Source organism: Elephas maximus, chromosome 7, assembly GCF_024166365.1.
Source record: "Elephas maximus indicus isolate mEleMax1 chromosome 7, mEleMax1 primary haplotype, whole genome shotgun sequence".
NCBI lineage: Eukaryota > Metazoa > Chordata > Mammalia > Proboscidea > Elephantidae > Elephas > Elephas maximus.
The window spans coordinates 53,332,299-53,348,172 of NC_064825.1; the positions used below are offsets into that span (position 1 = coordinate 53,332,299).

The following is a 15,874-nucleotide window of genomic DNA, read 5'->3' on the forward strand; positions in this document are numbered from 1 at the left end:
TTCCCTAGGCCAGTGTTTTTCCATACCATCTTTCCTTGTATTACCATGGTTGAAAGCACTGGTAGAGAACAGTTTTGGTAGGAATGAGGCAGTTTCAATTTTTATTTAAATTTTTAAATTAGTTTCTCCTTCAAAAATTTATACACAAATTAATTTTTATTTTAATTCTTACCTAAGATTATAGAGTTTTAGATCTGGAAGGGACCATCTATAATATAGATAGAGAAATATTATATTTAAAGTAGGAATATTTGGATTCTAATCCTGGTTCTTGGATAGACAAGTTGGGGCTTCTTGTTAGCTTTGTGTTTTATCAGTTTAGATGAAGCACTAGGCAGCTACAGCAGACAGCTTCCTGGAATTCTTTGGAAGCTGAGTTCCTTTTGGGGGCTTTTCTTTAATGGCGCCTGAGTAACTTAGGCTGTCTACTGATGAGAGGTCAAGCAGTGACTTGAGCTTTGGAATTTTCCCAGCACTGCTGGGAAAAATCTATCAGTATCATTTATTTTAGTTTTCTTATTTTTCTCTAATAATATCGGGGCTAAAGTGCCTGATTTTTAAGAGTGGTCTTCACAAATAGGTACTTAAAATGAAAGATGGCAGGGAGCACATTTCTGGCCTTTTCTGAAAGCTCACACAGAGGTAGCTGGGAAGGGAAAGTCACCAAGGGAGGGCAGAAACAGTATTATGAATCATAACACTAGAAAACAGCCCAAGGCATTTTTCTGGTAATAACTTTATTTCTGGACCCAACAACTATTTGGAATATTTCCACTGTGTTCTAAATTACAGGAAGATGTAAGACAATGGAGTGAGTTTGAGGAGGGGGGGCCCACTGATGATGAACAGAGGAAAACATTTCAGCGCACAGTGTTGTGGTTCACAGCTAAGATGTGAGAAATAAATACATGTCATTTCAGGATTTGCTCACTGTGTGTCATACCTGGTGGTTTCACAAACTAAAAGTGAGAATCATCTTGTGTCCTATTTCTTCCAACAATTTGCTTCAGTATTCAGAGAAAGGCAATGTCTTTGGAGTGATGATTTCCAGAGCATGTAATTTTCTGGCACTGTCCCGTCCTGCCTGGTGTGAGTTTAGCTAGATGATATACACAGTGGTCATTTGTGTTCAGAACATAAGCTGGCTAATGTCAATATCATCTATGTGGTTGATGTTGTTAACATTTTCTGACTAATGTCAGGAGCCAGTCTTTTCTCTCTGTTATTTAGATCTTAGCAGGAGAGTGCTAATCCCTACATTGGCCAGCTCTGAACTTTAACAATAAAAACGACTCAACATTTTTATTATGCTTACTGTGTGCGAAAATTTTTTTTTTTATGTGCAAGGCACTGTTCCAAGTGCCTTATGTATATTAACTCATTAATTTCTCAGAAGAACATTATAAAGTTTAGGTATTATTATTGTTCCCATTTACAGATGAGGAAAATGAGGCAGAGAGAGATTAGGTAATTAAGAAAGAACTGAACAAGCAGGCCTGAGGAAGGACCAAGAACATGAGCAACTCCAGGGAACCAGCTGCAGAGACTGGAGGATTATTAGCATTCTCTAACGGGCTGCTGTCCGATGACTTGGCTTCATTCGTTTCTCTTTCCTAAGTGTCTTTGGTGTAGAGTCTGATAGGTGGAGGAAGAATCAGATTAGCATAGTCAGGATCACAGACCTATACAGAGTAGTGATAGTGGGAGTGTGTGTGTGTGTGTGTGGGGGGTGGGGGGGATGCTGTGATTTGCAGTCTCTCCAGGACGATGTGAGATGGGGAGAGAGGTAGTTCTCTAAAGGAAGAGATGCTGGGTAGATTTTTTAGAATCTTAGAGCGTAGAATTGTTGTTTGCCTATTTGAGCCTGTGGAAACAGGAACAGTGGCCTGTGGGAGGCACTGACCCAAGGGGATTGACCTCCATAGGATGACTTTCATTCTTCTAAACCAAGTGCATCATTATTGTTTCTCCTCTCCCTTCACAGACACTAGATTTTAAAAGATGTTATCTGCCAAACAAAGTATGTTTCTTAAGTGATAATTTCCTTCTCCTTTTCTATGAATCAAAATATTTTAACTGTCAATTTTTTTGTTTTAATTAAATGATATGAGTCCAGCTAAAAGCAAAAGAACCTGCTATTCTAGTGGGCCTATGAGACCTTATCATGAGAAAATGTTTATTTTTTACTTGTTCTTAGGTGCTGTCGAGTCGGTTCCGACTCATAGCAACCCTGTGTATCACAGAACGAAACTCTGCCTAGTCCTATGCCATCCCCACAATCGTTGTTATGCTTGTGCCCATTATTGAGCCACTGTGTCATTTCATCTTGTTGAGAGTCTTCCTCTTTTTCGTTGGCCCCCTACTTTACCAAGCCTAATGTCCTTCCCCAGGGACTGATCCCTCCTGAACATGTTCAAAATATGTGAGATGTAGTATTGCCATCTTTGCTTCTAAGGAGCATTCTGGTTGTACCTCTTGCAAGACAGATTTGTTTGTTCTTTTGGCAGTCTATGGTATATTCTACTAGGCTTTTGGAAATAATAAGTTAAGCTCAGGGATCTCCAGTTCTGTCTGTGCCACTCTTGGGAGGACAGGATTTGTCTTCAGAAGGCAGTAGAACAGTGCTGGAGAGCCTTTTAGAGAGGGAACGAGCAGGGCTGGCCTCTCTCTGTTGACACAGCACAGGGGGATCGGATGGCATAGGATTCTGTTTAAACCATTTTAAAAGTCAGATCAACATGGAAGAGTTGGCATCCTTTTTTGTTTATATAAACTCAATGATAGGTGTGTTTATTCTGTTGTTTAGCTATTTAATTAAAGATTTTTTTTAAAGAAGATTGTGGTAAGTATATATACAAGAAAACATTAGCATTTCAACATTTTTACACGTGCAATTCAGTGATGTTAATTACGTTCATAATATTGTGCAACCAGCACCATTATTCCTTTCCATTTTCTGTCACCCTTAACAGAAACTCACCCAGACAAAAAAAAAACCCAACCCTGTTGTCACTTAGTTGATTCTGACTCATAGTGACTCTACAGGGCAGAGTAGCACTGCCCCATAGGGTTCCCGAGGCTGTAAATCTTTACAGAAGCAGACTGCCACCTCTTTCTCCTGCAGAGCGACTGGTGGGTTCAAACCATTGACCTTTTGGGTGGTGAGCAGCCAAGTGTAACTACTGCTTCACCAGGACTCCTTCAACAGAAACTCAGGGCCTCCTAATTAGCTATTTAATTTTGCCAAGCGAACCTTCAAGTCATTTAGTTAAATACCTCACCCATTATTTGCTCTTGGCTACCTTTCTTGGGAGAAACATACAATTGGCTTTGTCTTTCCCTTACATTCCTTTGGGTATTTATTTATTTCTGATAACAAAAAGCAACTAGCATCTATGCAGTGATTTCACATTTATCACAGTAATTTTTAAAATTTATTTTAAGTAGCCACTTGGGATAAAGGGTCTTAAATTTGTATCCCCTTTTAATGAATGAGAAAACTGGACATCTCTTACCTTACTTCTGTTACCAAGTCCTGAGGACCCTACGTCTGTAATACATCTTGTGTGCATCCTCTCTGACACTGTCTTATGAGACTTAGCTTCATCATTATCTTTAAAACAGTGGTTTACTGAATTATAATTGACATACAATACACTGTAAAAAAGTGTACAACTTGATAAGTTTTGACACGTATATAAACCTGTGAAACCATCGTCACGATCAAGATAGTGATACAGCTATCGCTCCTAAAAGTTTTCTCATGCCCCTTTGTAATCTCCTCCTCCAGACCTCCTCCACACCCCGATCCCAGGACTAGGCAACAATGATCTGCTTCCTGTCACTAGAGATTAGTTTGCATTTTCTAGAAGTTTACATAAATGGAATCATATATGTCCTCTTTTTTTAATCTGGCTTCTTTCATTCGACGTAATTGTTTTGAGATTCATTATGTTGCATGTATTAATAGTTTATTTCTTTTTATTGCTGAGTAGTATTCTATTGTGTAGCACACTATGCATTCACCTTTTGGTAGATTAGATGTTAGAGTTGTTTCTAGGCTTTGGCTGTTACAAATAAAGCTGTTATGAACATTTATGTACAAGTCTTTGTATGGACATGTATTTCCTTTTCTGTTGGGTAAATACCTATGGGTGGAATGACTAGGTCATATGGTACGTATATGCTTAGCTTTTTAAGAAACTGTCAAAGTTTTTCAAAGAGGCTGTATCATTTTACATTCCCATCAGCAATGTATGAGATTTTCAGTTCTTCTGCATTCTTGCTAGCACTTGGAGTGGTCAGTCTTTTTAATTTTAACCATTCTAATAGTGTGGTGGTATCTCATTGTGGTTTTGGTTTACATTTGCCTAATGACTACTAATGTTGGGCATTTTTCAAGTGCTGGGTTACCATCTATATCTCTTCTCTGGTGGCATGACTGTTCAAAATTTTTGTCCATTTTTAAAAATTGAGTTTTGTTTTTTTATTGTTGAGTATTCCAACAGACTTCTTGAGGACATAATCTTATATGATTATCTTAACACTTAGCACAGGGTCTGGCTCGGTGTATATATACAGAATTTTGTCCTTGGCTCTGCCCTTATGTGATCTTATACTAGTTATTTGGCTCATTCAGTGTTCCAGAGCCTAGATTCTCTTACTACTGTGCAGCATTTACCGCTTGCTAGGAGCTTCCCATATTTCACCACAAGCTTATGATATGAGTACTCTGACTCTCACCATTTTATAGGTGACAAAAATGAGGCACAGAAAGGTTAAGCAACTTGCCTGTAGTCATACATCTAGTAAGAGGCAGATCTTAAATTCAAATTAAGGTACCAGGCTCCAAAGCCCACGGTCTTAACCACTGTGCTGTATCTGGAGCCTTGGTGGTGCAGTGGTTAAGAGCTATGACTGCTAACCAAAAGGTTGGCAGTTCAAGCCCATCAGCTTCTCCTTGGAAACCCTATGGGTCAGCTCTACTCTGTCCTGTAGGGGTTCTGTAAGTTGAAAATGTCGGCAACAGGTTTGGTTTTTTTATTCTTACCCTGGCAAGAGAAAAGGTTGCTTGAGGCACATCTCTGGAGACTGTTTCTATAACTCTCTTGCTAGAGAGTAATGTTTACTGTTCCCTTTGTTTGGAGGAGTCCTGGTGGTACAGTGGTTAAGTGCTCGGCTGCTAGCCGAGAGGTCGGTGGTTCAAACCCACCAGCATGCAGCTCCGCAGAAGAAAGATGTAGCAGCCTGCCTCCTTCCATAAAGACTACAGCCTTGGAAACCCTATGGGATAGTTCTGCTCCGTCCTGTAGGGTCACTATGAGTCGGAATCGATGCGACGGCAATGGTTTTTTGGGTTTTGGCTTGTGTCTGGAATGCTCTTCCTCTGAGTATCCACGAGGCTTACACCTTCATTTTCTGCTTAAATGTCACCCCATCAGAGAGGCCTTCCCTAACCTGGTCTAAAATAGCACCATTCTTTATCCTCTTACCCTGCTTTATTTTTCTTCATTGTACTTATCACTATCTGATACATAATGATTTATTTATAGAGTTTTACTTTGTTTCCCTCCACCGGAATATAAGTACCATGAGATCTGTGACTCTGTTTTGTATCCCTAGATCCCTTGCAGTGCCTGACAAACAGTAGATGCTCAATAAATGTTTTTTTTTTTTCAATGAATAAATGATTTTGGAGCTTGAGACTACCTCCTTTCTAGGCCCCTTATCATATGGTCTCAGAAGTACCACCTTGTCCCTATACATGAGCCTTGGACTTGAGACAAACTGGAGTCAGTATACTCTGAGCATGCCTTACACTATAGTTCTGTGTCTTTGCTCCTGTTTCATTCCTCTGGTGGGCCTGCATCTCTACCCACCCAGATTCTGACAAGTCTTCAACCTCTACCCCTTATCAAATGAACACGTGTGTGAAGAAACAGTTACTACTGAGTCAGTATTAAGCCCTAGGCACTTTCAAACAAATGAACACGTTTAATTCAATAACTGGGAGGTAGATACAGCTCAATTCTAAGCTACATGGACATGGAGTCTTGGTGTGGTACAAATGGTTGAACACTTGGCTGGTAACAGAAAGGCTGGCAGTTTGAACCTCCCCAGTGGCTCTGCAGGAAAAAGACCTGCTGATCTGCTTCTGTAAAGATTACATCCTAGCAAACCTTGTGGGACAATTCTACTCTGTCACATGGGGAGCTGTGAGTCAAAAACGAATCCATGGTACCTACCAACAACAACAAAAGCTGCATGGGAGTAAGAGTCTCTGTTTTGGTCACTGCTCTGTTTTCAGTGCGTGGCACATAATAACCAAACCAAACCTATTGCTGTGGAGTTGATTCCAACTCATAACAACCTTATAGGATAGAGTAAAACTGCCCCATAGGGTTTCCAAGGAGTGGTTGGTAGATTTGAACTGCCAGCTTTTTGGTTAGCAGCTGTGGGTCTTAACCACTGCACCACCAGGGCTCCTGGCACATAATAGGTACATAATAAATGTTTGCTGAATGACAGGATGAGTATTTTACAGAAGGGGAAATTGAGGTTTAAAATGATTAAATGATTTACCCAAGCTAGGCCATGGCAGATAGGATAGAACCAAGATCTTCCAGCTTCAAATCTAGTGCTTTTTTCTACTACATTTTTCAGTAAAAACCCAGTCTTCCAAAATACCCAGGGCTTTTGCAGTCCTGGATAACTTTATTTTTGTGGTTATTTCAGAATAAAACAGAAGATTTTATTCATTTTTTGTTAAAAAAAAAAAAAACCTTTTTCAAATGAAAAAAGTGCATTCTATCTTTGAAATATAGTATGGAGGTCAGAATCTATGTTTATTATCTGAGAAACTACCAGAACATCAGTCTCTGGGGTTTGCTGCTTTGTGTGCATAAATAATAAGTGTTTTAAAAAATTTTTTTTATCTTTCCCTGCTTTACCTCCATAGAAAGTCTATGAGGGGGAGTGATGCCGGTTCTTGAGAAAACATAATGTAAATCCTGATGGAATGTCAAGAGGTGATACAGGACCCACAGAGTGCCATTATTTGTTCATTCACTCATTGTTCTTTTTTTCATTCAATACACTTTACAGAGTACTTAGAATGATCTAGCCCTGTGTTAGAAATTGATGGATACTTAGATGAAAAAGACATGGTCCTTACCACCAAGTAACTTATAGTCTAATGGAGAAGACAGATATACGACTAAATAATAACAATATAAGATGTTGTCGTTATTAGGTGCCGTTGAGTTACCTCTGGCTTGTAGTGGCCCTATGTATACAACAGAACGAAACACTGCTGTGTCCTGCACCATCCTCACAATTGTTGCTATCCTTGAGCCCATCATTGCAGCCACTGTGTCAGTCCATCTCATTGAGGGTTTTCCTCTTTTTCATTGACCCTCTGCTTTGTCAAGCATGATGTCCTCCTCCAGGGACTGATCCCTCCTGATAACATGTCCAAAGTATATGAGACGAAGCCTCCCCATCCTTGCTTCTAAGGAGCGTTCTGGGTGTACTGCTTCCAGGACAGATTTGTTCGTTCTTTTGGCAGCCCATGGTATATTCAGTATTCTTCACCACACCATAATTCAAAGGTGCCAATTCTTCTTCTGTCTTCTTTATTCATTGTCCAGCTTTCACATGCATAGGAGGCAAATGAAAATACCATGGCTTGGGTGAGGTGCATCTTAGTCCTCAAAGTGACATCTTTGCTTCTCAACACTTCAAAGATGTCTTTTGCAGCAGATTTGCCCAATGTAACATGTTGTTTGATTCTTTACTGCTATTTCCGTGGGCTTCGATTATGGATCTAAGTAAAATCCTTGACAACTTTAGTCTTTTCTCTGTTTATCATGATGTTGCTTATTGGTTGAGTTGTAGGGATTTTTTCTTTTGTGATGAGCTGTAATGCATACAGAAGGCTGCAATGTTTGATCTTTATCAGTGCTTCAAGTCTTCTTCACTTTCAGCAAGCAAGATTATGTCATCTGCATATCGCAGGTTGTTACACAGTAACAATGTAGGATACGTGTTAGAAAAAAAAACTCTGTAGAAAGGACCTGCTGAATAAACAGAGAAGGGGGAACTAGTACTTATTTTGAGAATTTTAGAGGCTAGAGTTCTGAAATGGGTCCCAAAGAGTTTCAAGAAGCAAAGAGGTAGAGCTGGGTTATGAGGATTAGTTGGTATTTAGCAGGCCAAGACAGGGAAAAAGAGCTTTTCTGGCAGAGAAAATAGCTGAGGCCTAGGAGCCTGAAAACAACGTTCCAGGATGTGTAAGAGAATAAGATACTGCCTGATTCTAGATGAGGACTGCTAAGTTAGGGGCTACGGCAGAGGCAGCCTCAAGGGCAAAGGTGTGAAGTTTAGGTCACCTGTTTTGGGGATGAATTACACTGTGAGTCCAGTGGTCTTCGGTTGGAGTATACATACTCTAGTAGAGCACGGATAAGGCAATTCACATGTCAGAAAAAAATATTAGAGCTTGGATTTATATTGTTTTTATTCTTACCTCATTATTTCTATGTATGTTTTATAATTTACCTAATGCCAGTTCATGAATCTAATTTATGAACAGATCTGCATGTATCAGCAATGTGTGCTCAAATTTTTTTTACAGTTAGGTTATTTCATTAAAAAGTTTTGGAGACTACAAAGAGTCACCTATTGTGTCTCTCTTGTGGAGGACCATTTGTTGTGGAACACTCCAGAGACTGGCCTTTTCTGATTCTCTGCAGCATTGTTCTTTGTTTTGCTGAGAGATGTGGTCTTTTATCTGGTTAGAGGTCACATGGACAAGGCTCAGGGGATGAGAGACTCATGACTTTAGAAGACTGTCTCTCGCTTGCATATCCTCCTGGGATTTGGGCCTGTGAGTCATTTAGAATTTGCATCTTTACTTAAAAAAAGCTAGCTTTTGCCAAATTCTGTAGCCTCTCTCTGACAGCCATAGCTCTGTGTACTTGCTGTTGCCTTTTTCCTCATTTTGACCCAGGGATTCTTACCATTTTCTCTTTTGGAATGAGAAAGCAGAACATGACTTTTAACTTCTAGGTTCTTAGAGGTAAGAGGCCCTGATAGTGGACCGTTGAATGATATCTTCTAGCCGGGGCACAGGATTGCTATCAGAGAATCAGTGCAGCTCACCCTGGCTTACTTTATTTAGACTGTAGTGACTCTGGGTAGAAGACACCATGCTGCCAAGCCCTGCCTAGGTAGGGCACCTGCCTAAATAACAGGACCATATTATAGAGCTCAAAAAACTGCCTTGAGGTTTAGCCTTTATCCTTTCTTTCCTACAGCTTAGCAATATTGGAGTGGTCCAGAATCCAGCCGCACTGGGGTGCAGTGGCCCCTTTTAGAGTCCTCTGCCTCACTTCATGTAGTATCTAGAGCAGTGGTTGTCAACTAGGGGTGAGTCCCCCCTGCCCCAGTGGTCATTTGACAATGTCTGGAGACACTTTTTTTTTGCTTTTTATTTATTTATTTTTAAAATTTTTATTGTGCTTTAAGTGAAAGTTTACAAATCAAGTCAGTCTCTCATACAAAAATTTATATACACTTTGCTCTGTACTCCTGGTTGCTCTCCCCTAATGAGACAGTGCACTCCTTCCCTCCACTCTCTCTTTTCATGTCCATTCGGCCAGCTTCTGACTCCCCCTGCCCTCTCATCTCCCCTCCAGACAGGAGATGCCAACATAGTCTCATGTGTCAACTTGATCCAAGAAGCTCCGTCTTCACCAGTATCATTTTCTATCCCATAGCCCAGTCCAATCCCTGTCTGAAGAGTTGGCTTTGGGAACGGTTCCAGTCTTGGGCTAACAGAAGGTCTGGGGACCATGACCTCCAGAGTCCATCTAATCTCAGTCAGACAATTAAGTCTGGTCTTTTTACAAGAATTTGGAGTCTGCATCCCACTGCTCTCCTGCTCCCTGAGGGGTTCTCTGTTATGGCAGCCATTGGCTGTAGCCAGGCACCGTCTAGTTCTTCTGGTCTCAGGCTAATGTAGTCTCTGGTTTATGTGGCTCTTTCTGTCTCTCGGGCTCATAATTACCTTGTGTCTTTGGTGTTCTTCATTATCCTTTGCTCCAGGTGGGCTAAGACAAGTTGATCCATCTTAGATGGCCACTTGCTAGTGTTTAAGACTCCAGACGCCACTTTCCAAAGTGGGTGCAGAATGTTTTCTTAATAGATTTTATTATGCCAGTTGACTTAGATGTCCCCTGAAACCACAGTCCCCAAACCCCCACCACTGCTACTCTAGCCTTCGAGGCATTCAGTTTATTCAAGAAACTTCTTTGCTTTTGGTTTAGTCCAGTTGTGCTGACCTCTCCTGTATTGTGTGTTGTCTTTCCCTTCACCTAAAATAGTTCTTGTCTACTATCTAATTAGTGAAAACCCCTCTCCCTCCCGCCCTCCCTTCCCACTCTTGTAACCCTCAATGAATATCTTCTTCTCTGTTTCAACCGTTTCACGAGTTCTTATAATAGTGGTGGAGACACTTTTGACTGTCAAGACTGGGAACGTGCTAGTGGTATCTAGTGGGTAGAGGCTAGGGATGCTGCTAAACATCCTGTAATGCTCAGGAAAGCCCCTCCCCATATACATACAATGAAGAATTATCCTGTCTCTTTTTTTTTTTCTTTAGGATGTTGATGATGTAGAGGTTGAAAAACCCTATCTAGAGTGACTCCTGCCTGCCTCCACTGTAGTGTAGGGTGCTAATCAAGGAGTTCTGCATGCCCAGGGTCTATGCCCAGGCTTGTATCAAGGAATCCTCCCAGTAGACAAAAGGTCCTTGAAGCACCACTGGCCTCAGGACTTTTTAGCAACAAAAAAAGTGGCCTTCTTTCTGTTCCACATGCCAAGCAGAAAGGCCCCTTTGTGCTGGATGAGGCTACACTCTCTTGGCAGCAGTGGCTAGACTGTGTTGTTCTCTGCATTTTATAGGCTAGCATTTGTCTGCCTGCCTCATTTGTGTATCACTCTCCTATGCCTTCATCGCCTGACACTCCAGGTTATAGTAAATGACCACATTTGTAAGCTGTGAGGATATATATTCATTTTTAGGAATAATGGCTAGTGCATTCTACTTTCCCTAACACTTTTTAACCTCAACTTTATTATCCTTCCTTTTTTGTTGTCGTTTGTTTGTAAGCCCACAGTCACAACATTCCTGGAACTCCTTATTCAGGGTAGTTTTTCTCTGAGTAAATTCTTACTGATGTTACTGTGTGCAAAACTCTATTTTAGGAACAGTGAAGTGAGGAAAATGAAGAGGACATGGTCCATGCCATAAATATTTGCTGACTGCTAATGAGAAATTAGACATAATTCTGACGAAAGACTATTTTTTTTAATTGTACTTTAGATGGATGTTTATAGAACAAACTAGCTTCTCATTAAGCAGTTAGTGCACATATTTGTTTTATGACGTTGGTTACCAACCCCACGACGTGTCAGCACTCTCCCTTCTGGACCTTGGGTTCCCTATTACCAGCTTTTCTGTCCTCTTCTGTCTTCTAGTCCTTGCCCCTGGGCTGGCATTCCCCTTTCGTTTCGTTTTGTTTTATGGGCCTGTCTAATCTTTGCATGAAGGGTGAACCTCAGGAGTGACTTCATTACTGAGCTCAAAAGGTATCCAGGGACTGTATTCCCAGGGTTTCTCCAGTCTCCGTCAGGCCAGCAAGTCTGGTCTTTTTTTCTGAGTTAGAATTTTGTTCTACATGTTTTTCCAGCTCTGTCCAGGACCCTCTATTGTGATCCCTGTCAGAGCAGTGAAAGACACGTTTTGATAAAGATATGAATCTTCAGAGAAGAGAGGGATGAATCTCACCATATCATTCTGCTTCAAAACATTTTTGGCTTCTTGCTCGCACTCAAACTTGAGGAATGTACAAATTCCTTATAAGGGAAATAACTTATCTTGGGTTTGCAGTGTTGACTTAAATTATTTTTAATGTTATTCAAATAAAAAAAATAAGATTTAAGTCACTGTATAAAATTTTATACAAATATAAACAGAAAAGGTTTATACATTAAATAAAAACAAACTTCAAATCCAGTAAATTGATACATTTTTGCTGAAGCTAAATTGTCCCCAGGCTCTTTCAAGTTCAGCATGCCTGTACTATTGGGTGCCATCTGATGACTCAGCCCTCCCACCGTTCTTCTCTATATAAGCTACTGTAAAAGTCTGATTTGTATAATACGTTATGGTGTCATATGACCTTCACTTGGCCCGAACACATTCATTGTGTATTAAGTGTACTTCTATTCCTTTATAATTGATTCTTGATAAAGTATAGAGATAAACTTATTATTTATGTGTCTAAACACCATACAGATATCCAAATGGCTTAAAAGGGATTCTTCTTATGATTATCTATTAAAAAAAAAAAACAAACCACAACATTATAATATTAAGGAACAGTTAGCTACAGTGTTCCACGTATGGTGATGATGTGATTTGCCATGACTGCTCAGTGATTATTTTAGTTACAATTATTTCCTCTTGACAAGATTGAAAATCCTCTCACTCTGACCTAAGCAAAAGGGGAAATTTATTTGTTGCAAAAAACTGAAATTCCTATGAATAGGGCTACCTGTAAGCATGGCCTGACTCAGGGCTTAAATGATGTCATCTGGATCTATTCCTTGGCTCAGCTTTGCCTCAGCATGAAGGCTTCCAGCAGCATCAGGGAGGCAATATATAACATAATGGCTTAGAGAGTGGGATATGGAGCCAGATGGGGTCCAAATCTTGGCTTTACCAGTTCCTACCTGGGTGGCTTGGGAAAGTTATATAACCCTTCTGTACCTCAGTTTCTTCATCTGCAAGATGAGGATAAAATGAGGCTACCTATTTCACGGGGTGGTTGTGAAGATTAGTGAGTTAATATGTGTGAGGTGCTTAGAAGAGTAGTTGTCGTACAGTAAGTGCTATATAAGTGACAGCTTCCAGTAATATTATTATTTTTTATTATTGATATTATAATTCAGGATAATTTCATCCCAGATACCAGTATAGTGGAAGAATAAGCTCACCTGTAGTGTGTAGGTTAAAAAAAAGAAAAGAAAAAAATCCTAGAATTCAGTTTCTTTGGCTTTGATTTGGATTTTGTGGCCATTTCTGAACCAGGCACCATGGGCAGGAGGATGGAATGTGCTGATTGGCTTAGCTTGGGTTTGTATTCTGTCCCTAGGGGTTAATTTAGCTTTACCCCATGCATACTGGCCGAGAGCAAGAGTAGAATGGTTCTCCTAATACAAATTCAGGATATTGTTGCTACCAAAACGGGGAGCAAATGATGTTAAAACCGACCCATGTCCATTATAGTGCTATCAGGCAGGTCATAATAGGTCATTGTGTGATGTTATGACAGCCTCTCTGGTGATGCACCAAGTGGGGCAGTTCTTGGTGGGCAACATTTGTCTTAAAAATTTGAACTGCAACTATGAAAATATATTTTCAGTAAAAACATCAGTTTGGTCTCTGGGCTCTTTATATGCAGATATCTGAATTTAAGACATATTATTGATTCGAACCACATTATTACCTAAAACTCTACAAAATGGTCTACTATTATAACTGCTTTGCATTAACATAATTAGAAGCACAAAGGCAACATGGGCACTGAAGTTGAGAGCCTATACTCTTATAGACCTAGATCCAGAATATAGTTGTTTTTATTGTTATTTCTAGATTATCTTCAGAATAAATATGCAAAATGGAAACATTTTCATAGCAAATTATCTTGACCAGTGCCGTCCAATAGAACTTTCTGTGATAGTGGAAATGTTTTGTAATTTGTGTTGTTCAATACACTAACCACTAGTCATACGTAATTATTGAGCACTTGAAGTGTGGCTAGTGTGATTGAGGCATGGAATTTTTAATTTTTAAAATTTTAACTTAATTAATTCATTAATTAAACATTTAAATTAATTTAAATAGCCACATGTGAAAGGGTGGGACCTCACTTAAGTGACCAGAACAACCTGAGGCAGGCCCACCTTAGAAAAATATAAATGGCATGGCAGTCAAGGCCCTGAGTGGCATGGCTTCACCTTTCTTTGGCTGCTACTTTCCATTTATTCTATGTTCTAGACACATCACATTTCACATCTTTTCCTTATACCTGCCTTAATTCTACATAGAATAACTTCCCCTCCCACACCCACTATATATGTCAGATACGCTGTTACTAATCTTTATGTTGCAGTTCATCATCTTCTCTGTGTTATTCACTTTCTCTGTGTGGTCTATGTACATTCCTTTATCTACTGATGCTGTTTAGTTTTTGACCACTTCCACTGAACTGGGAACTAATTGCCTGAGGGCTTGGGACTGAGTGGGCTCTTTGTGATTGTTAGTTAAGTGGATGGAGAGAGGGAGGGAGGGAGAAAGGGATGAATGGAAGGAAGGAAGGTTCTCAACCCTAGTCACACTTAGTTTTTTTTTTTTTAAATGGTTTTAAAATCAACTTTTTCAAGGTATAATTTGTGTATAATAAAATGTACTTAAAAATGTACAGTTAGATGAATTTTGATAAAATATCACCTATGTAACTACCACTGCATTCAAGATATAGAACATTTCCATCACCCCAGAAGGCTCCTTTGCACTCCTTCCCAGTCAATTTTCAGCTCCCACTCCTGGCTCTTGTCAAAACTGATCTTTCTATCACTATATATTTAGCTTTCTAAATAGACTCATGTAGCATGCACTCTTTTCATGCTTAGGATTTCATGGGGGAGAGAGCTGTCGAATACATAAACATATGTGGTAAATGTTAAGGTCAATATGACTGTGAAAAAAAGTACAAGCAGTGCTTGGCATTCTGGAATCATGGCTTTGCTGTGTCTCCCCACAGTGTATAACTGGACCGTGGAAGAGGTGGTGCAGTGGTTGATCACATATGTGGAGCTGCCTCAGTATGAGGAAACCTTCCGGAAGCTGCAACTCGGTGGCCATGCTATGCCGAGGTCAGGAGGGTACTGGGTTTCTCTCACTTGTGGGTGCGGGGAATGGGCTGGGTGGACCTGCCTTCAGATGTTTTGGCCAGTTAAGTCAGGGCCCACCCTTTTCAGGTCAGAGACTGTAGACCGCTCCTCTTCTTACATCTGTTGTGTGCCTTTTAAAGAGCATGATGGGCACTTTGCATCCATTCTTTTCTTTAATACTTTTATCAGTCTTGGGAACAATACTAAGAAATGCCGTTTTTGGAGTGCCTACTATGGGGCAGTTCTAGTATGTCCCATAGGGTCGCTATGAGTCAGAATCGACTCAACGGCACTGGGTTTCTGGGTACTATGTGTGTGCCAGGCCCTCTACTCGACACTTTTTATACAGTATCTCATTTAATTTTTACATCAATTCTGCAAGGTAGGTATTATTCTCCTCATTTTATAGATGATGAAACTGGTTAAGTAACTTTTCTAAGGTCACATGGCTAGTTAGGGGAAAAATTGTGATTTGAATCCCAATCAGAGTAGACTTCAAAGCTTGTGGTGTTTCTGTTTTCTTATTCTGTCCCCCAGCAGCTGCTTCTTTTGTCATCCAGGAGCCTTGGGGCCCTTTTAGCCTCCCTTAGATTATCCTTATGCAGTTTGTCTACTTGAACTAAAATGGTACAGAGGTGGGGGCTAACTGCCTTGACCCCAGACTCCTCTCTGGGATAACTCCTCCAGCAGCTGTTATATCACAAGTCTTTGCTTCCTTTGCAGTCACAATATGCTAGGGCTTGGAAAGGGGATGGGAAGGGGATAGAATACTGCTTGGAGTCTTGTTATATCAAACTAGTGACATCTGTCATCTAGTCATTAATCCATTTACTTATTCATTCAACAAATATTT

The 15,874-nt window shown here is 40.2% G+C and overlaps 1 protein-coding gene across 2 annotated transcripts in view; it reads left to right on the forward strand.

The window, feature by feature from the left end:
* STIM1 (stromal interaction molecule 1) overlaps positions 1–15,874 on the forward strand; it is a 211,618-nt gene that overhangs the window by 155,911 nt on the left and 39,833 nt on the right. For both annotated transcript variants that reach the window (XM_049890011.1, XM_049890012.1), the window contains exon 4: positions 14,892–15,003. In XM_049890011.1, the coding sequence (XP_049745968.1) occupies positions 14,892–15,003 (112 nt within the window). The remainder of the gene's footprint in view (positions 1–14,891; positions 15,004–15,874) is intronic.